General features: G+C 37.5%; 1 protein-coding gene across 10 annotated transcripts in view; it reads left to right on the top strand.

Moving 5' to 3' along the window:
- The first annotated feature begins 14750 nt into the window (after positions 1-14750).
- Positions 14751-26200, top strand: part of max (myc associated factor X) — a 39233-nt gene continuing 27783 nt past the window's right edge. For 2 of the 10 annotated variants that reach the window (XM_062034424.1, XM_062034423.1), the window contains exons 1-2: positions 14751-14994; positions 15240-15266. In XM_062034424.1, the coding sequence (XP_061890408.1) occupies positions 14959-14994; positions 15240-15266 (63 nt within the window). In that variant the 5' untranslated portion in view covers positions 14751-14958. Of the gene's footprint in view, positions 14995-15239; positions 15267-25997; positions 26143-26200 lie in introns of those variants that run through there. The other 8 variants (XM_062034420.1, XM_062034419.1, XM_062034421.1 and 5 more) reach the window with 7 other exon arrangements.

Below are 26200 nucleotides of genomic sequence, written 5' to 3'. Positions count from 1 at the left end.
ACTATGCTGATACGTTACGTGCTACGCTATGCTATGTTACGTTATGTAATGTTACACAACGCTATGGTGAGCTACGCTATACTGTGCTATACTGTTTTACATTCCACTTTGCTATGTTATGCTATGCTATGCTACGCAATGCTATGCTTTGACGTATTATGTCAATTTGTGGTGTGCTATGCTATGCGATGCTCGGATACATTATGTTCTGTTGCATTACATGCTATGCTATGCTATGTTAAGCTAGGTATTGTTATGCTATGTTGTATTATGTTAAATGTTAGTATGTTGTGCTATGCTATCTTGTATTATCTTAAGTTCCTGTGGGCTGTGCTATGCTATAATATACTATGCTATGCTATGCTATGCTTTGACGTACTATGTTAAGTTGTGCTGTGCCGTGCTATGCTATGCTATGCTATGCTATGCATAACAACTTGCTGAATTCACTGTAATCGTCGCAAGTTCAAGCCTCTCCTGGACTCTGCGTTGTGTTTGATGTAATGATGGAGAGGAGACTTCAGAATCAGAATCAGAATAGTTTTATTGCCATTGTTTGAGAACGGGTTCACAAACTAGGAATTTTTCTTGGTGCAAACGTGCGACATAAAACACATATAACACATATTTGGTATAAAAAGAGCTGTGACTGAGCTATCAGATAGACTTAGAAGGGATTCAAGGAATTCAAGGAGCTGCTGTTAGGAGTTCTTGTTCATTTGCCTGATGGCCGAGGCTTGAGTGATGTTATGGACACCGTTTACTTCCTGATGTCAAATATAAGGTCTTTACCACACACTCCATCATGGCCGTACTGAACTGCCGTATTTTACAATTTTAAATATTACATAAAATATTTACCTGATGTGGAATGGAATGTGTAGCGGTCAATACAGTGAGGCTCGTTACAACACACGATGAAAAATAGTACAAACCCCGTTTCCATATGAGTTGGGAAATTGTGTTAGATGTAAATATAAACGGAATACAATGATTTGCAAATCATTTTCAACCCATATTCAATTGAATGCACTACAAAGACAAGATATTTGATGTTCAAACTGATAAACTTTTTTTTTTGTGCAAATAATCATTAACTTTAGAATTTGATGCCAGCAACACGTGCCAAAGTAGTTGGGAAAGGGCATGTTCACCACTGTGTTACATGACCTTTCCTTTTAACAACACTCAGTAAACGTTTGGGAACTGAGGAGACACATTTTTTAAGCTTTTCAGGTGGAATTCTTTCCCATTCTTGCTTGATGTACAGCTTAAGTTGTTCAACAGTCCGGGGGTCTCCGTTGTGGTATTTTAGGCTTCATAATGCGCCACACATTTTCAATGGGAGACAGGTCAGGACTACAGGCAGGCCAGTCTAGTACCCACACTCTTTTACTAAGAAGCCACGTTGTTGTAACACGTGCAGAATGTGGCTTGGCATTGTCTTGCTGAAATAAGCAGGGGCGTCCATGAAAAAGACATTGTTTGGATGGCAACATATGTTGCTCCAAAACCTGTATGTACCTTTCAGCAGTAATTGTGCCTTCACAGACGTGTAAGTTACCCATGCCTCGGGCACTAATACACCCCCATACCATCACATATGCTGGCTTTTGACAGTCCGGATGGTTCTTTTCCTCTTTGTTCCGGAGGACACGACGTCCACAGTTTCCAAAAACAATTTGAAATGTGGACTCGTCAGACCAAAGAACACTTTTCCACTTTGCATCAGTCCATCTTAGATGAGCTTGGGCCCAGCGAAGCCAGCGGCGTTTCTGGGTGTTGTTGATAAATGGCTTTCGCTTTATATAGTAGAGTTTTAACTTGCACTTACAAATGTAGCGACCGACTGTAGTTACTAACAGTGGTTTTCTGTTAAGTTGTGGTGGGCTGTGCTATGCTACGAAACGCTATGCTATGCTAGGCTATGCTATGTTGTATTATGTTAAATTGTGGTGGCCTGTGCAATGCTACACTATGCTATGCTACACTATGCTATGCTTTGCTACGCTATGCTATGTTGTATTATGTTAGATTGTGGTGTGCTGTGCCATGCTATGCTATGCTATGCTATGGGTAGGCGTATTGCGTTCTACGCTGTGCTTATGTTATGTTACAATATGTCCATGAATGTTGTCATCCATCCAGGTCATTGTATTCTCCGGACATTCAATCGATCGCAACTGGACTGCTCAGTTTGTCTTAGAAGACGTTTCGCCTTTCATCACTTCATGCTCATAGATTTAGATGAAACGTCAGAGCCAGTCTCCCAGAGCAACCCTTCCGTCAATGCCAACGACAAACGTTAAAGTGGAATTTCTCCTTGTTAGCATTAAGGCATTGTGCGGCAAAACGATCGCTGTGGAACGGAATCAGTCGTAAATACCCACGTTAGCATTCCATTCAGTTGTAAAAAACGACACAAAAGGAGCATCGTTGACCAGAATGTTTCTAAGGCCCCGTATCCAGGGTGATTCACACTTAACCTTATCCGTGTCCACACACAACAATGGCACCGTTTAAGAGCCCCGACCCCTTCCGTCCGCCGGCACAACGCGACCTAGTACGCATGCGCGGGAAAAAAAAAAAAAAACAACGTCAGCGTCCATCTGCTCCAAACTCTCCAGTAGATGACTTTACTTCACTGTGAAGTTATTTAAAAGAGCTATATTGTAAATAGTTTGCTGTGCATTTTACATTTGTTTGCTGTGTTTTGTATAAAAGTTTTTAAATTAAAATGTTTCTTCAGTGTTGCGGAATTTCAATGAACTAGAATCCAGTGTGCTGCGGGGCCCTATTGTAGTGAATCACACCTGAGCCATCATAAATTAATCAAATCTTTAATGGACATGAAAAAGTACACAATGCGATAAACTGTTTGGGACACGAGGGCATGTTTCCATCTTGCACGCTGCCTGGCCATTTCACAGTCACATCCATAAAGCAATATTTGTAGTCACACACTGCCTATCACGATCACATCCACGGGAGGAAGGGACCAAGTTTTCTGGTAAGTAGAATCACGGCTAACTGTTGGAAAGTTCACTTGCCGTCTGAGAAGTGTAGTATCCAAAATAGCTGCAATCGCCCGTTGCCTTCTCTTAAGGCAGGGGTGTCCAAAGTGCGGCCCGGGGGCCATTTGCGGCCCGCAGGTAATTTTTTAACGGCCCCACAGCACATTCTAAAAATACAATGGGAAAAAAAAAAAAAACATAAAAAGTGGTATAAAAGAGCAAACAGGTGAAATGTAACAAGAAAATGTTGCATTATTTACTCTAATAACACAAAACTGCCATGCAGGCTGTTTCTTTCTTTAAAAAATAATAATGAATCAAAATCAATGTCATTATGAATTATTGACCTATTCAAGGCTCCAATTACTTCACATTAAATATTCCACTTTGAGATATTTTTGAGGGAAAATGCTGCATATTTTTTGGTTGCCATTTAAAAAAAAACTAAGTTTTTTAAAGAAGGGCCTAAAACGAACAAACAAAAAACATAAACAACGATAAAACTTATAATTGACGGATAGATCTGAAGTTGATCTTGAGACTATTGTGGTAAAAGTTAAAAAAAATGTTGGATTTATTTTTTAAAACTTTACTGAGAGGTACCCTTTTGGATCCCCAATAATTTTAGTGGGACTTTTTTTTTTTTTAAGTGTCATTGCTCAAAAAAATAATGAATTAAAATCAATGTTATGAGTTATTGACCCTTTTAAGACTCCAATTATTATATAATCTCAAATATTCCACTTTAAAATTTCCATAAAAAACACGGTTTTCCTTGACAAAAATGGCATACAACTTAAATCTTTAAAAGCGTTATATTGACTGATAGACCTAATGTTGATGTGGGGCGGTATAGCTCGGTTGGTAGAGTGGCCGTGCCAGCAACTTGAGGGTTGCAGGTTCAATTCCCGCTTCCGCCATCCTAGTCACTTCCGTTGTGTCCTTGAGCAAGACACTTTACCCAACTGCTCCCAGTGCCACCCACACTGGTTTAAATGTAACTTAGATATTGGGTTTCACAATGTAAAGCGCTTTGAGTCACTTGAGAAAAAGCGCTATATAAATGTAATTCACTTCACATCTACAGATTTAAACCTTGAATAATAATAATAATAATAATGCTAAATAATGACACATTTGTAATATTTTTTTTGACCAAAACCTTTTGGGGTCCCCGGGATCAAGTCTGAGTGGAGGCCTAAATGTATCTTTTTTTATACATATATTGTATTGGTTTTTAAAATAAAAAATATCAAAATGGCCCCCGCTTGCTTTGCTTTGATTTTTCAGTGTGCGGCCCTCAGTGGAAAAAGTTTGGACACCCCTGTCTTAAGGTATTCCTTCCAAAAGTGCCTGTGCATGTAGAAGAAGGGGAAACACGGGCATGTCTGCATGATCTGCCTCCGGCTTTGTTATGAAGCCGGCGGTGGCGCGTACTTTCTGGCGTCACTTCCTGTGCGGTCCATACAAAGCTAAGTGCCGGAGATTCAAGAATTACACGGCTGATTTACCCGTGTGAAAATTTGTCCGAGGAGGGGGACCTTAAACGCTGGTTTAGTGTGGCTGAAACGGGGCTTAAGCTAAATAATTACCGTAGTTTTCGGACTATAAGTCGCAGTTTTTTTTATATTTTTGGCCGGGGGTGCGACTTATACTCAGGAGCGACTTATGTGTGAAATTATTAACACATTACCGTAAAATATCAAATAATATTATTTAGCTCATTCACGTAAGAGACTAGACGTATAAGATGTCATGGGATTTAGCGATTAGGAGTGACAGATTGTTTGGTAAACGTATAGCATGTTCTATATGTTATAGTTATTTGAATGACTCTTACCATAATATGTTACGTTAACATACCAGGCACGTTCTCAGTTGGTTATTTATGCCTCATATAACGTACACTTATTCAGCCTGTTGTTCACTATTCTTTATTTGTTTTAAATTGCCTTTCAAATGTCTATTCTTGGTGTTGGGTTTTATCAAATACATTTCCCCAAAAAATGCGACTTATACTCCAGTGCGACTTACATATGTTTTTTTCCTTCTTTATTATGCATTTTCGGCCGGTGCGATTTATACTCCGGAGCAACTTATACTCCGAAAAATACGGTATTAGTTTAAGGGGTTAAACGACTTAGTGTAGACATGGCCTAAGTCCAATACGTCACCTTATGTTACGCTATGTTACGCTACGTTATATTACGCTACCCTCTGTTATGCTACATTATGCTGTCCTATTTTATTTCACGTTATGTTATGCTATGCTACGCTATGCTATGTTTTATTGATTGAGACTTTTATTAGTAGATTGCACAGTACAGTACATATTCCGTACAATTGACCACTAAATGGTAACACCCGAATAAGTTTTTCAACTTGTTTAAGTCTCGGGGTCCACGTTAATCAATTCATGGTATAACATGGTTATGTCATGTTACGCTGTTACGCTACGTTATATTACGCTACCCTCTGTTATGCAACATTATGCTGTCCTATTTTATTTTACATTATGCTATTTCTATGCTATGCGAGGCTGTGCTATGTTACATTGTGTTGTATGCTAGGCTATGTTATGCAACGTTATGTTACGCTATATTATGCTACCCTCTGTTATACGACATCATGCTGTCCTATTTTATTTTATGTTATGCTTTGCTATGCTACGTCGTCATATGGTATGCTACGCTATGTTATGTAATGTGAAATTGCGCAGTGCTATGCTATGCTATGCTACATTGCGTTTTATGCTATGCTCTGTTACGTCATGTTATGTTACGCCATGTTACGCGACGTTATAATACGCTACCCTTTACATTATGCTGTCCTACAGTATTTTGTTTTACATTGTGCTTTGCTATGTTATGTTACGAAATGCTTGTTAAGCTACGATATGTTCTCTTTTCTTTTCTTCTCTTCTCTTCTTTTTCTTTTCTTACTTTCATAAGTGTAATTTCAAGTGTAGTTCATATAAAAATGTGTTCCACTTGATATTAAAGTGTGTGATTCTTCATATAATCTTGCAAAAAGGATACTGCCCTGCCTATTATTGGGGATTGTTTGTTTTTTTCCTTGCATTTTTGAAGGCAGTATTGCGTATAACGACGGCCATGCTGGCTCGCAGGCCTTGGCTGGCGGCGCAGCGAGTCGTCAGTGCCAAGAACAAACGCGGCGTGTGATGGCCACACTTGACAGACTGTTACTTGGATTCTAGCGCCAACCTTCCTGGTGGCTTTCATGTGCTGTGTTGTCAGATCTTGTGCAGAGGAAAAGGAAGGCCCTGTGGTGGCGTCCACTAACAAGGTCCTAACAGGCACCGGAGAAGAAGAGAGAGAGCGACAAAAGCCTCCTGCACACATCGCTCCTATTCCTAATGATAGTTGTACATTGAAATTTTTGATAAAACATTTATGTTAATTTCCATTTTTCTGTATTTAATATGTATATTTTATGTTTATTAATAAATCATTCAACAACTATTTTTAATTACAATTTAGTATATGTAATTATATTGTATTTATAGTTTAATATAAATTACTGTAATATGATAATGTTACACATTTAATCCAATAGAATAGAATAAAACAGAGCCAATTTTTCCTTTTATTTATTTTTGTTGTTGTAGTTATTGGTATAATAATTATAATAATAATAACGTAATATTTTAATTTATTATTTTAATAACAATATGTATATGTTTTTCTCTCTTACTGTTGCATTTTAATTGATGTGTCTTTAAAAACGTATTCAGAGTTCATACCTCTTCGTTATAATATAAAGAATACATATCTATTTTTCCAAGAAACAACAATAATAATAATAATTATGCATGATTTTAGTTTATTATTTTAATACATTTAAATATGTTTTGCTCTTGAATACATGTTTTATGGTGGCATTTTAACTACTGCTCCTTTAACAACTTTTTAATAGTTTATACTTTATTAGAAATGATTATATGCAGAAAACGTAATTATATTTTCCAAACTATAATAATAATAACAATAATAATAATAGTAATAATATAATATTGTATTACCCATCTTAGCTTATAATATATATATATATATATATATATATATATATATATATATATATATATATATATATATATATAATAATTTGCTCTTGAGCATACATTTTATTATTGTATTTTATTTACTGTTATTTTATTTTTTTACTTTTTTGAGTCTATAGTCTATTAATTCAGCAATCATTCATTACATACAGAATTCAAATATATTTTTTCAAACTATAATAATAATAAAAATAATGATAACATTAATTAGTTTATTTATTTGCTCTTAATAACATGTTTTATTTTGCTCCTTTAAAAACTTTTTTTTTGAGTTTATAGTTGATTAAATCACCAATTAATACATGCAGAATGCGTATTTTTTCAAACTGTCATAATAATAATAATAAGATGCAGTATCTTAGTATATGATCTGTTTTATTTATATGCTCTTAAAATATGTTTTATTTTTGCATTTTAATTGTTGCTCCTTGGCTTTAGGTTTATAGTTTAATTCAGCATCCATTACATACATAATTAATATTTATTTTTCCATACTATTATATAACATAATATAAAATAATATAATATAATATGCTGTAATATAATGTAATGTAATAAACAATAAAAACATATATTATACATATTATATAAAATTAAATAATATAATACGAATGAAGCCGGGTTATAATACCCTTTTAAAAAAAAATCTGATATACTTTACATAATAACAGAATATACATCAAAATATAAATAATATAATATAATATATTTTTTAAATGTATTCGAATGGTTCCTTTCAGACATGTTTAAAAAATACAATACACAATACTGTACACATTTTTTTTTAATGAACATGGTAACCAAACATACATAAAAATGTATACGCTATAATATAATATAATGTAATATTTGTCTGTCTATCTGTGTTGGCCCTGCGATGAGGTGGTGACTTGTCCAGGGTGTACCCTGCCTTCTGCCCAAGTGTAGCTGGAATAGGCTCTAGCTAACCCCAACTCCACCCCTGTGACCCCGAAATGAACAAGTAGTAAAAAATGGATGGATAATATAATATAATATAATACAATACAATACTGTTGTTTTTTATTTTTGATATAGTATACATAATGTTAGTAAATGGTAGCAGTGTTTTTGAAAAAATTGTACTCCCAACATTCATATTGTGTTGCATTGTCTTCCTAGTGTGGCGAAGTTGGTAGAGTGGCTGTGCCAGCAATCAGAGGGTTGCTGGTTACTGGGGTTCAATCCCCACCTTCTACCATCCTAGTCACGTCCGTTGTGTCCTTGGGCAAGACACTTCACCTGATGGGTGCTGGTTAGCGCCTTGCATGGCAGCTCCTGTCATCAGTGTGTGAATGTGTGTGTGAATGGGTGAATGTGGAAATAGTGTCAAAGCGCTTTGAGTACCTTGATGGTAGAAAAGCGCTATACAAGTATAACCCATTTATTTATTTAGTCATTTAATATCACTCAATTTTCTGCCCTTTTTTTTTTTCTACCTTAAAAAAAACTGCTGAACTGAGCGGTTATTTGTTTTGGTTTTCTGTCATTGTTTTTACATTGCACAGGATCACACTCTATGATATTATCCTATTTATTCTTTTCTATCTATGATCTATTCCTATCAACCTATGCCATCTATAAATTACTCTGTGTAAATGATTATGTACATACTATGGTTTTTGTGGTACACGTTGAACTAATTCGGGACCCTCCTATACTCAATGTTATGCACAATACAACAACAAAGCACTGGAGTTCTTGTTAAATTGTGTCCCACTGCAAAGTTGACGATACAGAATGAAGCACTTGGTGAATATAATAAACTCTAATCTAGTGGGTTATGCCCCCCCCCCCCACCCACCTCTTTCATTGACAACAATGGGTAGGACAAAACCCCAAAAACATATCGGGGTCCTTCCCAGTGTGTGTGGACAGTATGGTGGAAGGTGGGGGGCACAAAGGAGGGCACTTTGCTGGTTAAACAGGCCAAGCCCTGTAAGGACATGGGGGAGGGGTGATCTCTGCATGCTATTATTGCTCTTTGCTGCGTCACACGCCTCATTTTTTCAACTCTCCTTTTCCCCCTTCCAACTCCAGACCCGACGAGGCAACGACGAGCGCCGGGCAGGCCGCAACTTTGCGGAACTCACGCCGTCTCCCCGAGGTCAAGGGGGGAGATTGTAGCGAATAGGTTGTTGTTTTTGCCGCCACGTTTTTCCTTGAAAAGATGCAACAGTATTATTGCGCTGCCATGAATTGCATTATTGGAGCGGCGCCATGTTGTGTTGTCAACCTTCTAATAGGTTGAGCCCGTTTGCCTGTGCGGCTTTGAGACATTATTGTTTGTTTGCATGCCGAAATATGACAAAGTACTGTTCATGGGCAGCATCAGTGGAAGGTTCGCCAGGAGTGAGATGGAGGGCAGGGTGTCGCCCACAGCTGCTGGCCGCCTCTTGACCTGCGGGGGGAAAGGATGATGGTTTTTTTTTTTACATTTACTGAGCTGGCTGTGCAAACTAATCCACAATGTAAGCTCCTTATCTAGCGCACATTTTTATCAAAAAAGGAAGACGAGTCGATTATTTACAATTTGTGTTACAACCAGCTATTGCTCACCCAAACCATGTTTACTTACATTAGAGTCCATGTAGTTTTTATTTTTGTTTTTTGGCAACAATTTAGTGTGCAATGTGTATATGTGTTCATGGATGGTAATAGTGGTGTTATTATTACTACTCATTCTTATTTTTTTTTATTGGGTTTTCCTTTTTTTACCGTTTGTAAAAATATGCATAGCATGCGCAGAATTTCACCATTGTGGGATAAATAAAGTCTATTATATCCCACCCTGTCCTAAAATAGTGACATCATTATGTCAGCAAGTAATTTACTGTGATCAACCGAAATTAATCCAAATTCAAAAGTGTGATTATTCTGATTTAAAATATTAAACTCCCTGGGAAGGTGTTGGGACCGGTGGGAAGCCCCAGGACACGTTGGGGGACTGTCTCCCAGTTGGCCTGGGAATACCTTGGGATCCTCCGGGAGGAGCTTGACCAAGTTGCTGGGGGGAGGGAAGTCTGGGCTTGTTTGCTTAGGCTGCTGCCCCCGCGACCCGACCTTGGGTAAGTGAAAGAAGATGGATGGATGGATCCTTTGCACAAGCGCTTTGAGTGTCTAGAAAAGCGCTATATCTATCAAATCCATTATTATTATTATTATTATTATTATTATTAGACAGCACTCATTCCATTATATTTATTATATTATAGTCAAATAAAAAAACCAATCATTTGTTTATTTAATGATATATTTGTTTACATATATGTATATGTATATATATACAGTACATATATGTATATGTCCATCCATCCATCCATCCATCCATCTTCTTCCGCTTATCCGAGGTCGGGTCGCGGGGGCAGCAGCCTAAGTAGGGAAGCCCAGACTTCCCTCTCCCCAGCCACTTTGTCCAGCTCCTCCCGGGGGATCCCGAGGTGTTCCCAGGCCAGCCGGGAGACATAGTCTTCCCAACGTGTCCTGGGTCTTCCCTGTGGCCTCCTACCGGTCGGACGTGTCCTAAACACCTCCCTAGGGAGGCGTTCGGGTGGCATCCTGACCAGATGCCCGAACCACCTCATCTGGCTCCTCTCGATGTGGAGGAGCAGCGGCTTTACTTTGAGCTCCCCCCGGATGACAGAGCTTCTCACCCTATCTCTAAGGGAGAGCCCCGCCACCCGGCGGAGGTAACTCATTTCGGCCGCTTGTACCCGTGATCTTGTCCTTTCGGTCATAACCCAAAGCTCATAGATAGATAGATAGTACTTTATTGATTCCTTCAGGAGAGTTCTCATGACCATAGGTGAGGATGGAAAAGTAGATCGACCGGTAAATTGAGAGCTTTGCCTTCCGGCTCAGCTCCTTCTTCACCACAACGGATCGATACAGCGTCCGCATTACTGAAGACGCCGCACCGATCCGCCTGTCGATCTCACGATCCACTCTTCCCCCACTCGTGAACAAGACTCCGAGGTACTTGAACTCCTCCACATGGGGCAGGGTCTCCTCCGCAACCCGGAGATGTTACTCCACCCTTTTCCGGGCGAGAACCATGGACTCGGACTTGGAGGTGCTGAATCTCATCCCAGTCGCTTCACACTCAGCTGCGAACCGATCCAATGAGAGCTGAAGATCCTGGCCAGATGAAGCCATCAGGACCACATCATCTGCAAAAAGTAGAGACTTAATCCTGCAGCCACCAAACCAGATCCCCTCAACGCCTCGACTGCGCCTAGAAATTCTGTCCATAAAAGTTATGAACAGAATCGGTGACAAAGGGCAGCCTTGGCGGAGTCCAACCCTCACTGGAAACGTGTCCGACTTACTGCCGGCAATGCGGACCAAACTCTGGCACTGATCATACAGGGAGCGGACCGCCACAATCAGACAGTCCAATACCCCATACTCTCTGAGCACTCTCCACAGGACTTCCCGAGGGACACGGTCGAATGCCTTCTCCAAGTCCACAAAACACATATGTAGACTGGTTGGGCAAACTCCCATGCACCCTCAAGGACCCTGCCGAGAGTATAGAGCTGGTCCACAGATCCACGACCAGGACGAAAACCACACTGTTCCTCCTGAATCCGAGGATATGTATATATATATATATATATATATATATATATATATATATATATATATATATATATATATATATATATATATATATATATATATATATATATATATATATATATATATATATATATATATATATGCATATATATGTACATATATATGTACATATATATATATATATGTATATATGTGTATATATATGTATATATGTATATGTATCAATGTATGTATATATGTTTATGTATATATATGTATGTATATATGTATATGTATATATAGGTATGTATATATGTGTATATAGGTATGTATATATATGTGTATATATGTATGTATATGTATATATATGTATATGTGTATATAGGTATGTATATATATGTGTATATATGTATGTATATATGTATATGTATATATATATGTATGTATATACATATGTGTATATATATACTGTATGTGTATATATATGTATATGTATATATGTATATATATATACGTATATATGTATATATATGTATATATGTATGTATATGTATCAATGTATGTATATATGTTTATGTATATATATGTATATGTATATATATGTATGTATATATATATATGTGTATATATGTATGTATATATGTATATGTATATATATGTATGTATGTATATATATATATGTGTATATATATGTATATATGTATATATATATGTATATATATGTATATGTATATATATGTATATGTATATATGTATACATATATATATATACATGTATGTATGTATGTATGTACATGTATATATATGTATATATGTATGTATATATATATATGTATATGTATATGTATGTATATATGTAAATGTATATATATATATATGTATATATATGTGTATATATATGTATATATATGTATGTATATATATATGTATATGTATATATGTAAATGTATATATATATGTGTATATATATATATATATATGTAAATGTATATATATGTATATATATATATATGTGTATATATATGTATATATATGTATGTATATATATATGTATATGTATATATGTAAATGTATATATATATGTGTATATATATATATATGTAAATGTATATATATGTATATATATATATATATATATATATATATATATATATATATATATATATATATATATATATATATATTATATATATATAATGTTTAAACACATACTGTAGGTGTGTAAAAAATCAACTTCATACTTTATAATTTATACATTTAATTGTTTTTGTTATATTTTCTATTTTATTTCCATTTATACTTCCATTATTTACTTTTTAAATTATTTTAAATTCTATCTCAAACTTTCTGGAATTAAAATTTTCCTGAGGGAAAAGGTTAACCAACGAATGAGATTTCTCTACAGAATCTCCTCTCTGGTCAACAAAAGCACCATGAGGATTCTGGCGGGAACTCTCGTTCAACCCTTTTTCGATTACGCATGCACCTCCTGGTACCCTAGCACCTCCAAAACCCTCTAATCTAAACTCCAAACTTCCCAGAACAAGCTAGTCAGATTACTTCTAGACATCCACCCCAGATCCCACCTCACTCCTACCCACTTCTCCAAAGTGGGCTGGCTCAGTGTGGAGGACAGAGTAAAACAACTTGCACTGAGCCTAGTCTATAAAATCCGCTACACCTCCCTGATACCGAAGTACATGTTAAACTACTTCCTTAACGTAAATGACCGCCATAACCACAACACCAGGTGTAGCTCCACTAACCACGTTAAACCCAGATTCTGAACTAACAAAGGTCTTAACTCATTCTCTTTATATGCCACATCAATGTGGAATGCGCTCCCAACAGGTATAAAAGAAAGGGCATCTCTATCCTCCTTCAAAACCGCAATAAAAGTTCACCTCCAGGCAGCCACAACCCTAAACTAACGCCCTCCCCGGATTGCTAATTATCAAATGTAAACAATCAAATGCAGATACTTTTTCTTATGCCTTCTGATCTCTCTCTCTCTCTCTCTCTCTCTCTCTCTCTCTCTCTCTCTCTCTCTCTCTCTCTCTCTCTCTCTCTCTCTCTCTCTCTCTCTCTCTCTCTCTATGTCCACTACTTGCTGTCCATATCCTACCCCCCTCCACACTCCTGATTGTAAATAATGTAATAATTCAATGTGATTATCTTGTGTGATGACTGTATTATGATGATAGTATATATCTGATGGTATATATCTGTATCATATAAATAATGATAAATGGGTTATACTTGTATAGCGCTTTTCTACCTTCAAGGTACTCACAGGGCTTTGACAGTATTTCCACATTCACCCATTCACACACACATTCACACACTGATGGAGGGAGCTGCCATGCAAGGCGCTACCAGCACCCATCAGGAGCAAGGGTGAAGTGTCTAGGATGGTAGAAGGTGGGAATTGAACCCCAGTAACCAGCAACCCTCCGATTGCTGGCATGGCCACTCTACCAACTTCGCCACGCCGTCTATCATGAATCAATTTAAGTGGACCCCGACTTAAACAAGTTGAAAAACTTATTCGGTGTTACCATTTAGTGGCCAATTGTACGGAATATGTACTTCACTGTGCAACCTACTAATAAAAGTCTCAATCAATCAATTAAAACTCTCCTGAAGGAACCAATAATCTCTCTCTCTCTCTCTCTCTCTCTCTCTCTCTCTCTCTCTCTCTCTCTCTCTCTCTCTCTCTCGATATATACATATATATCACAGCGGTTCATATATATATATATATATATATATATATATATATATATATATATATATATATATATTGCAACGTTTTACTATTCCACGTGTCTCTGCCCTGGCCCTTTTTAGTCCAATGACATAGTAATACGACAATAACTACAATTCCCACAAGGCACCGGAACAAAACAGGGCGTTGTGGCCTCACGTACACCCGCCACAAGTTGAGTTGTAGTTTGATTTTTACGATTCAGTCAACTCCGGTGATAAACAGGCCTTTTGTGAACGTAACGGTAAACGTAACGTAACGCCAAAATGTATGGCGTAGCTTGAAAAGAAGACCACATTACCCACAAGCCAGTGGGAGCACGCGCATGCGCGTTAGAAGGCGGTAGCCCTGGCGTGTGGAGTGTAGTCACGTGGAGACGGTCCGCCACCTCCGTGCTTTCCAAACAGAACGTGAGCTGCTAGCAGTCCGCCTGGTTAGAGCGCCGCTCGGCTGCTAAAGCGATCCATGTTGTTTTTCTAAGCCCCGCGTCCCTTTAAACTTCACCGTTCCGTCGAAGAATGAGTGATAACGACGACATCGAAGTCGACAGTGACGTGAGTACCGCCACTCTTCTTCCGCCCGTTTTCAAAAATGCTTGTATTTGTGTGTTCATTTTTAGCCGAAGTAGCTACCATGCTAGCTTTAGCTACCGATAAGCTGGCTCGTCTCTCAAGTATTTGTCTGGACTTGTACCGATCCAATATTATTGGTCAAATAAAGCAGTTTCGGTGCAAACAAAACAGATACGTTGCTAAACAATTATGGCTACAATTGTACTTTTTGTTCTGTTCTTTTGCAGGAAGACTCACCGAGATATCACTGTGTGGTGCGTAATACCGTTGGAGGGGGGGTGGGGGGGTTTGTCCATTATTGACACTGGCTTCATATTCTTGCAAAAAATGATTCCACAAAACACGGATAATGCCTGTTCCTTTTAATAACAAGGCGTGGGACGTGTGTGGGCGGACTTTCCAAATCGAATGTGAAAGCCCTCGGTCATATGAGCAAGCCAGATTACGTGACGTGTTGCACGATAATATACTTTTTGTTCATTTTTTCGACCAGTGGTTCGTGCATTGCAAGCAGGGTATCCCCCATCCTGCTTTACGCGGCCATAGGGACACGGTAACACGGCAGCTATATTTAGACCAAAGCTTTACCAAGCTGCAGCATATTTTTTCCCCCTGCTTGTCTCTTGATGACAATTTCACCAAAGAAGTCATGTATGTGCAGGCACTGTTGTTGCATCTTTAACACGTTTCTTGCACATCTAGGTCATCTCTTTACATATTGCTGCATTCATGGCGTTGATGGTGCAGCCTGCTGCATCTCGGATAAGCTTTCGTGTCAGGAAAGGGGCTGCAGCCGGGATGTTTTCCTGTGTTGCAGCCTGTGATTAGAGCCGTCCTCTCCACAGGCCACCGAGGGACTGGCAGGCTAAATGAATGACGTATAGCTAGCTGCACAACACAGTGATGAGGGGGGTGAAAAAACTCCCTGGACGACGCAATCAACCAAATTCTGCAGACAATGTCACAGGGGAACTGCACTTTTTGTTGGAATTTTACCTATCATTCACAATCCTTATGTAAAACAAGCGCGCACGTTTTTTAAAATGCATTCTAGCTCATCAATTAACGTTACTAAAAGTCGGCTAACAATTAAGCCCATAGCAGTTGCTCTATTTTGCCTATGAATCACTCTTAACAAGATCCAAACACCCCCAGCAACGTTTGATATACCCGCTGTAAGTACTGTGGAACCTCGATTTACGAACCTAAGTGGTTGTTGAACATTGTTTGTAAACTGAAAAGTTTGTATAGTTAAGCAGAATTCCCCATCAGGAACAATGTTAGCATGAATACCATATTTTCCAATATGGTACCGGTCCGTGGATCGATTGGCCGCACAAGGGGAAAAAATATATATATATATATATATATATATTTTTTTAATGAAATCAACATAAAAAACACAAGATACACTTACAATTAGTGCACCAACCCAAAAAACCTCCCTCCCCCATTTACACTCATTCACACTCATTCGCACAAAAGGGTTGTTTCTTTCTGTTATTAATATTTCTGGTTCCTACATTATATATCAATATAGATCAATACAGTCTGCAGGGATACAGTCCGTAAGCACACATGATTGTATTTTTTTATGACAAAAAAAAAAAAATCCATCCAAACACCCCCCCTCCCCCCTAGTCCGTGGGACAAATTTTCAAGCGTTGACCGGTCCGCAATTACAAAAAGGTTGGGGACCACTGCTATAAAGCACACGTCCACAACATTTTTGAATTTTTTCCTATACATTAACTGCACTGGACTATATATACAGTCGTGGTCAAAATATTACATACACATAATGTCATGGCTGTCTTGAGTTTCCAATAATTTCTACAACTCGTATTTTTTTGTGATAGAGTGATTGGAGCACATAATTGTTGGTCACAAAAAACATTCATGAAGTTTTAAAAAAAAAGAATTTATTATAGGTCTATTGAAAATGTGACCAAATCTGATGGGTCAAAAGTATATATATACATACAGCAATGTTAATATTTGGTTACATGTCCCTTGGCAAGTTTCACTGCAATTAGGCGCTTTTGGTAGCCATCCACTTTTGACGTGTGTTTGGGGTCATTGTCCTGTTGGAACACCCAACTGCGCCCAAGACCCAACCTACGGGCATAATACTATCACCACCATGCTTGACGGTAGGGATGGTGTTCCTGGGATTAAAGGCCACACCTTTTCTCCTCCAAACATATTTGCTGGGTATTGTGGCCAAACAGCTCAATTTTTGTTTCCTCTGACATCACATGGACAAAGATAAGACCTAGAGGAAAGTTCTGTGGTCAGATGAAACAAAAATTGAGCTGTTTGGCCAAGTGACCCCAAACATACGTCAAACGTGGTAAAGGAATGGCTAAATCAGGCTAGAATTAACGTTTTAGAATGGCCTTCCCAAAGTCCTGACTTAAAAGTGTGGACAATGCTGAAGATACAAGTCCATGTCAGAAAACCAACAAATTTAGCTGAACTGCACCAATTTTGTCAAGAGGAGTGGTCAAAATTTCAACCAAAAGCGCCTTATTGCAGTGAAACTTGCCAAGGGACATGTAACCAAATATTAACATTGCTGTATGTATACTTTTGACCCAGCAGATTTTGTCACATTTTCAGTAGACTCATAATAAATTAATAAAAGAACCAAACTTCATGAATGTTTTTTGTGACAAACAAGTATGTGCTCCAATCACTCTATCACAAAAAAAATAAGAGTTGTAGAAATTATTGGAAACTCAAGACAGCCGTGACATTGTTCTTTACAATTTTCTTTCTTGGCTGTGTGCACTAAAAGGGGGAGCCATATAATTTCAGTCAAACAACAAAACAAGGGGGTAATGATTTAACAATCTTTTTCAAAGAAAGCCACAACCCGACAGCAAGCGTAAATATCAATACCAACACAAAACAGTAGTGATGGGTCCGGCAACATCGATGCATCGGCGCATGGGTCGAGCTCATAGAGCAAAACCCTGTGTTGGTGCGCGTACCGCTTTTAGAAAGTCACGTGACCGATCGTGATCTGTTTTGGTCACGTGACCGATACGTGAACTGTGTCGCACTGACGCCTCCTCTGTGCCCTGTGAGCGGGTCTTTTCTACAGCCGGAGAAATAACTAAGAAGAGAAATCGTCTAAAATTTAATACGTTGGAAAAACTGTTTTTTTTTAATAAATAAAAATCCCAGTCCACAAGCATCCTCATTCTCAACACGTTTTCTTCGATTTCCATGTTATGATACATGTTCACATTATTTATTGACTGTATCTAAAAAGATAAAAATATATTTTTATTTAAATGAAGATATGAAATACAATGACTTGGTTTATATTATTGTATATACTAGGTCATAACATCAGTGTCAGTTGAGTCGGTCCATAGGTTGCCTGTAGGGATTTTTAATGTCCAGCAGATGTCAGTATTTAGTGACACAGTATCGACACGGTATCAATACAGTTTTGCAATGTGTCGAAACGCTTCATGACGCCTCATCAACCCATCACTACAAAACAGTAATAGGCACGTTCATAGTATCATGTGATATTACATATGTTGCTAATTTTAAGCATACGGTGGCACATTTTTTTCACAGGCACATCACAATGTTCGCTTTTCCCTTCACCAACTACTTACTACTACTCATGCAGACTTCATGACAGACAGCAAACAATCACTTACTGTTCAATTTCTGCTCTCTCTAGGGTGCCGACTGATGGTGTGTTCATATATTGCTGTTCAGATGAAGAATTAATTATAATCCACTCAAAGGGTTAAAAAAAAGTTGCCACAACAAGCGTGTTGCGAATGTCAAAGTTGACCAACTTCTCGTTTTAGGGCCACAACCTTCTACTATCCAGTTGAGAGGCATGATTTATAATCTAGAATTAACTTTCACCAACTCGGAGGCAATGCAGCAGCTCACTGGCTCAATATGTCAATATAGCAGCATAAGCCACTTAACTCTGAGATCAAAGCGCCGCTAAAAATAGGTCCTTACCGGTAGCGCTTACAATAACAATATCGCTATATACATGTAAACGGAGTATTGTTGGCACACTTTGGATGTTTTTTAATAGATTTTATGGGCGGAATAGAGGAGCTCCCATTGACTCTATTGTTAGCTGACTTTTATTTAGGTTTATATATGAAGTAGAATGCATTAAAAAAGCATACAGTATGTGTTCTTGTCTCTCATGAGGATTCTGAATGATCGGCAACATTTTAAAAAAGGGCAGTTCCCCTTTAAGTAGGAAATTGATCGAATACCTTTGTCAAGATGTGCCTCAGTAATATTCATGAGGGCTGGTATTTACTAAGCATGTAAAGAAAAATGTCAACAAGTGTAAAAAAAAACCTGCTGAAACCGAAACAGAATGATGTGGTGTTTCAGGAATTGGAGTGAAGGAGGCAAGTCCGCTTTATGCTTTGCACTTGTTAAAGGTCCCTCTATTATGCAAAATTGACTTCATGTTGCTTGTCCCTAGAGACTGTCAGTGGCGGGCCAAATCAGAGCCGGGTCCTTTAAAAGCCTGTACTATCCGCTTGCCTCTCATACCAACAATCTGGGTTTGTACCCCTCTCGGAGCTGTAGGATAAAGTCATAGCCGAGAAGAGTACACAACCACTACAGTGGTCCCTCTTTTTTCCTTTTCGTTGCCATTTGCCGCTCCACTGTAATGTTTATATGAACTGCCACTCATGTTAAAATACTCACCCAGCTTGTACTCGGTTGACAAGGGACTAAAGACGTTGGTGGACAGTTATACACTTGAAGACAACATTGTCGATCCACTTGTAAATTTGCATGCCGCAAAGTAAAATGTGAGAGTGAAAATAAGGCCCAAAAAATCTTTTACACCTACTAAATCCCTATGGTGAGTCTTGTAAAGTTTTCAGAAACCATGACTCATCCTGAATGGGGGGGGGGGGGGGGGGGGCACCTCTCCGTCCCTGCCTGAAGCTCCACCATTAGACTGTGTCTAATCTCCGCTTATGAAGTTACAGGTCTTCATGGCGTCACAAATTGAAACTAGGGCTGGGCGTTGATCAACAATCTAGTGAACATTTTTACCTCGATTTTGGTTAATGCACGGTTTTTCCACACTAGGGCTGGGCGATAAAACAATATAAAAATATATCGCGATAGACACATAATCGATATCAACAATTATTTTGAAAAAACGGTCGATTATTTTTTCAAAACACTCGCTCTCTGGTATCGAAGAAAGGGACACGCTAAGAGCCAATCAGGTAACTGTATCTATCTTTTTGGTTGCGCCATCTTGTTGTTTCGCAGTTGATTTTTTGCATGGAGTTAGAAGAGAAAGTAAAAATGAGTGCTGCAGAGGCGGAAGAACTTATCGATAAAACTGGGAAAAATCACCTCGGCAGTTTTGGGGGATTTTTTAAAACGGACCATAGTCAGAAAAATGTGGTCTGTAAATTATGCAAGGCACTCATCCCCACCGAAACCGGTAATACCACACCATTTTAGGTACTCACCTTTTAGAGCACAGCTGTAACTTTCTGACATTAAACCTGTAGAAAATTGTTCTTAGGTTTCTCTAGGTTATCATTTTCACACTTTGCACTCTTTTGTTACACTTTATTAAGCATTTCTTACATATTCCTTATTTTTGCACCTTAGTTTTAAGAGGATATTGTTAAGTGTTCAATGTGATTTTAGAGTTTTGATACATTGATTGTTTGCGTTTTCTATTGGTTACATTGTACATAAAAATGTTTACATTTTTAGCTGTAAAAAATGGATGGATGAATGGATGTTTACATTTAATATATTTTTTCTATGGTCCTTATTTTTGATAGGGCATAAAAAATATTAATTATCGATATCGATTGATATTAAACACTTGTATCGTGATACAGTTTTTACAGCCATATGGCAAAGCCCTATTCCACACTCAACTACTAGTTTACTTTCTGGCTATCGGTATTGTAACCAAAGTGTGTCTTAACATCCATCCATCCATTTTCTACCGCTTGTCCCTTTCAACAAACACTGAATTTACTTTAGTAACAAGCTGCTCACGTAAACAGTTGGCTTGCATAAGTTTTTTAGGGCTGCAACTAAGGAATATTTTGATAGTCGACTTATCGACTAAACGATTAGTCGACTAATCGGACGATGAGGTATACATCTCTATTCAGTGGCTCTAATATAAACAATCGGCTTTTAAATTTAGCTTGAGATATTTTAGGCAAGTGTTAATTACCAATTATGACAAAAAGATGACTACTTCATTCAGAAATATTTATTTAAAACCTGTGCTACTTTTTAGCCTGTAAAAAAAAAAAACTTTTTCAACTTGTGTCTATTTTGAAGCAAGTACAGATAAAGAGCTGATTAAAACAAAGTATATATTATATGTAAACAAAAGACAAAGTCAAAATAGCAGCAATACCAACCAGGGATGTAACAATAAACGGTAAAATTGAAAACCGCGGTAAAACTTATGGAAAAACCATGATTGATATCTGCACTTTGATAAACTCACAAACTGATTGGCGCCGGCTCGCTAGTTTAAATGCTGACATGAAAACAACAAGAGACATTGTATGGACGTCGTTCCACATTAAAAACGACATAGCCCAAACTAAAGTTATACAAACATTACTGTCTGAGCAACTACGCTATTCAATTGTGCACATTGAACCTACAACCTGTATTCTCTTAGAACAGAGTGCTTGTTCTATATATTTAAAAAAAAAAAATCAATATGGAGGTGTTTTTACGATGCGTTCACAGACTGCTGAACAGAGCAGGATGCCACGACGCCCGCCAGAAATAATAAAATATATTAATATATTTAGTTTTGCACTTTAAAAAAAACACATTTATAATAGAGTGCTACATTACCAACCAATATTTTAAACAATAAAAGCTTAGACATTAAAGCAGGTAAAATACTAAGACTAAAAATAGAAAGACAAAATAGTGGATTTTGTAAATGTGTGTATTTATTTTAGTTATTAAAAAAATAACTTGGTCAAAAGATTTAATCATATAAGTACTTTTTGAGCAATTTCAACAATACCGTAATCATAATAACTAATAATTTTGGTCACGATAACCGTGATATGAAATTTTCATATTGTCGAATAGCAGCAATAACAACAAAACAACACCAAATCTTTCTAGCGTCATCAAAAAGAAAAATACATTTTAAAATGAAATGTTTAGAAAAATCGACATAGTTTAGCTGGTGGATTTTGCCTTATTTGGTCGTCAAAAACAAGCTAACTCCTGTCCTTTCTGACATGCCAAAATGCTCTTAAGCTCATATAGCTATGCTATTGTTTCTAATGCGGTGTTTTATCTTATGTACGGCATCACGCTGATCAAGTGCGAAGTTACAATGTAAATGTAAAAAGTGGGTTAAGCGCACAATAGCGCTTTCACTGTCCAGAGAGAGGCATGGACAAAAGCAGTATAAGCATTGAAGCTACAGACACAGTAATACTGTAGCACGTTTAAACCTCAGTGGTACCTCAACTTCTGAGTGTTTTGAGATAAGAGATCTCTCAGCTAATTGTTATAATTTAAGTTGATAACGAAAAGTCGAAATACAAGCTTTATTTTACATTAGTTGGCGTAGATAATTGCCGCAGTGACCATTCGGTCTTACTTGCTATTACAGCATCATACACTATTTTGGGACTTTTGAGACTTTTTAAAAATAGTATAATGCGAGATTTTTAATATTTTAAACTGTCATAAAAATAAGTTAACCGCTGTATAGCAAAACATGAAACGGATAAATGGTTAACTTGAAATCTAACTGTTAATTTATAGACGGAGTGTGGAATTCAGTTCTCTATTTTCGTTATTGTCGCTGCAGACCCATTATACTGACAGTTTTGTCGTTATGTTAACTGAACGCCACAGTAAGTTTCCTTTTATTTTTAGTTCTGTGGTCATTCTAGCTTTATCGCTGGTTTTGGGCTCACTGGGTTGAAGTCTCACAAATTAGGCTATTTATTTTATTGTGTTTTGGCCGGTTTCCAAATGTTCCTGCGAGCAGACTTAGCCTGGGTGAAGTTAGTATGACCACGTTGACAACATTCTGCTGCTGTTTGGTTTTGACACCTGGAAATTGACTGTCAGCCCTTTTTTATGAGCAACAAAAACACATCCGGCTTGTTATGTCTCCAAAGACGATAATGACACAAAGTGGTATTCTTTCCCCCATAAAACCATGTGAACGTTCATTAACGACAACAAACACCTCTGCCTTGGCCACCTCATGTAATTAGACAGCTCACATTAAGTTTATACCGCCATTGCATGTGTTAATTATGAAAGTCTCACTGTTGCAGTTTTGGAAATTAATAAAATAAAATTATGGAGTAGTCCTCCTTGGTAGTGTGTAACATACCTTCCAGGGTTTCTAAGGATACAGTTTTTCGGTATCAACTAAGGATGTTCCAATCAGGCGCATCCATGAGTGATATCGGCCAATACCAATATTGATCACATGTCCAGGTGAAACTCAAAACAATTAGAACATTGTGTAAAAGTCCATTCATTTCAGAAATTCAACTTCAAATGTGAAACTAATGTGATATAATCGCGATTATTACACATTAGGGGTGTAACGTACACAAAAATTTTGGTTCGGTACATACCTCGGTTCATTTTCGGTACAGTAAGAAAACAATAAAATAAAAATGTTTTGTTTATTTATTTACCAAATTTGTAAACAATGGCTTTATCCTTTTAACATTGGGAACACTATAATCATTTTGCCCACGTTAATCAACATTAAACTGCCTCAAGTTGTTGCTCAGATTAAATAAAATGACAAAACTTTTCTTCTACATATAAAAAGTGCAACATTAAACAGTTTCAAGTCAACTCATCATGCTTCATTTATTACAGCATTTGGGAAGCCTGTAGTTGATTTTTATTATGTAAATGTTATATTTTTATCAACATGTGATAGCAGGGACCCTGCCATTCAAAACTAGGCTGCTACATTACTAATAATTACACGCACACACACACACACACACCGCAAAATTAGCTAACGTTACGCTAAAAGCTAATTAGCCTTCACTTCAAGCCAGGACTGCGAGCGAGCTGAGCTGCAGTTTAAAGTTTCTAGATCGTCAACGGGCCCATAGTGATGTTACGAGTAGTTGACTGTGAGGTGTTTATTTTAATTTGGGGAGTGTACGCTGCCTGATGCTCACCTGCTAAACACCTATCTGCCAACCCCACCGCAGAAGCACTGACTACATGCGCTCTGAATACGCACTGCTGATTGGCTGTTACTGCTAAGGTTGTAACCAATCAGATGGTTGTGTGGGTGGGACAATGCTGGATGCTGTGTAGGAGACAGAGGCAGAAAGCAGAGCAGCTTGTTAAGACTTTAGCTTAGACGGCTACTTCATATGTTCGTGTGGAAACTCGTTCGGTACGCCTCTGAACCGAACCGGAACCCCCGTACCGAAACGGTTCAATACAAATACACGTAACGTTACACCTCTATTATACATACAAAGTGAAATATGTAAAGCTTGTATTGCTCTAATTTTGATGAACGTGGATTACAGTTTTGGAACACAAAATTTTTTTCAGAAATTTTCAATTTGAAGTTTATATTAGATGTAAGTCATCATCAAAATTATATCAAAATAAGTCTTGAAATACCTTGAGTTGCGTGTTATAAGCCTACGTCATTTATTAGTTTCACAATGTAAATCTAATTGCTGTTATAAACTAACCATTGTACGGTATTAAATGTTTTTTTGTTCCAACTGTACTAACAGTAAATATTTAAATTTATTTATGAGTGCTATTGACAGTTTAACAATGTCAACACAATATTTAAATTATTTCCTTATTATATTTATTACATACAATTGGTAAACAAAAAAAGTAAACTAAACAAAAGTAAATAGATGGGAAAATTCTTTGGGAGTTCATAAACACAAACAAAAAGGACAAAAATAAAAATATTACTCCAATCACTCTAGTGTTGGTACTGATACGGCTCTTGGTATCGACACCACCGATTTTATCAATCGATCTGCCCTCCTCTCATGGGTAGTCCTGGCCGCAACAATAATGACAACCCAACAGGTGTTGTTGTATTATCCTCTCTCTAACAGTTAATCTACTAGGTAATTTCCTGTTACTAACCGCTTACTTTCGGTTGTAACATACTGTACTTCCATCTACACTAATCACTAATTTCATGTGTGTTTTTCAAAATATTTTAGATGCTAGCTTAATGATTAGCATGTCTACTTCTGGCTTGCTCTCGATGTGTAACATGTTTAAGAAAAGTTGATTTTCCGTAATGGAAGTAATTATTAACTTAAAGGAACGGCTCCTCACTGCATGTAGAGACATAGTTAGCTGCTAGCCGCTTGTCAGCCGGGGGACTAAAAAGTAAAGCAGAGGGGATCGATGGCCGATCACGTACTTGTTTCACAAAAATGGGCCGATTAGTCGGCACTTCCCTAGTATCGACAAACTAAAATAGCATTTGTCGCAGGCAAGGCAGAACAATCGGAATTTGGATCAGATACTCCCGTCCTGCTAACATTTGAATTTTCTCGTTAGAATAAATGCGGTATTTTTTGGTGAGGTAAAGGTGATCTCTCGACAATAATAACTGACAGAATCAGCACTAAAAATAGATCCCTTCAGCAGCATTTTCTTCAAGTAGGTTAAGAAGCATTAACATAATTCCCCTAACATGCTACTTAGAACGCATGAAAACATAACGTTGTTTCGATACGTTGTGTGAAATAGCATCAGTTATTCATAAGCTTTATCATTGCTTGTCCAATAAAAAGCACGTATCTCCAAACTGTTTCACTTAAAACAAAAAAATAAAGAATTTTAAGGCGTATGATTTTCTGAATATATTTGGACATTTAAACCTTTTCCTCAGCTAATATGCAGCCTGAGTGTAAGAAATCCAACATATTTATTTGTAACTTTATTTTTGGAACAGGGGTGTCATTCATCGACTGGAGCGCCTGTCTTTTGTCCGAGTTTTTCCACGCTGTCCGCAGGACAAAGCGAAGAATTACCAGTTCTTCCCTCCTTCCTCTCGCCACCTGGAGCACTTATGTAATGCACCATGGTCAGGTATGAATAGAATGGAGGGAGCGTGCAGTGTCACAGAGAAAAAGGGGGGTTGAAAGGA

The sequence above is a fragment of the Entelurus aequoreus genome, linkage group LG23, assembly GCF_033978785.1.
Source record: "Entelurus aequoreus isolate RoL-2023_Sb linkage group LG23, RoL_Eaeq_v1.1, whole genome shotgun sequence".
Classification (NCBI taxonomy): Eukaryota; Metazoa; Chordata; class Actinopteri; order Syngnathiformes; family Syngnathidae; genus Entelurus; species Entelurus aequoreus.
Note: the sequence above shows the minus strand (reverse complement) of the source record. Positions and strands in the feature narration are given on the sequence as shown.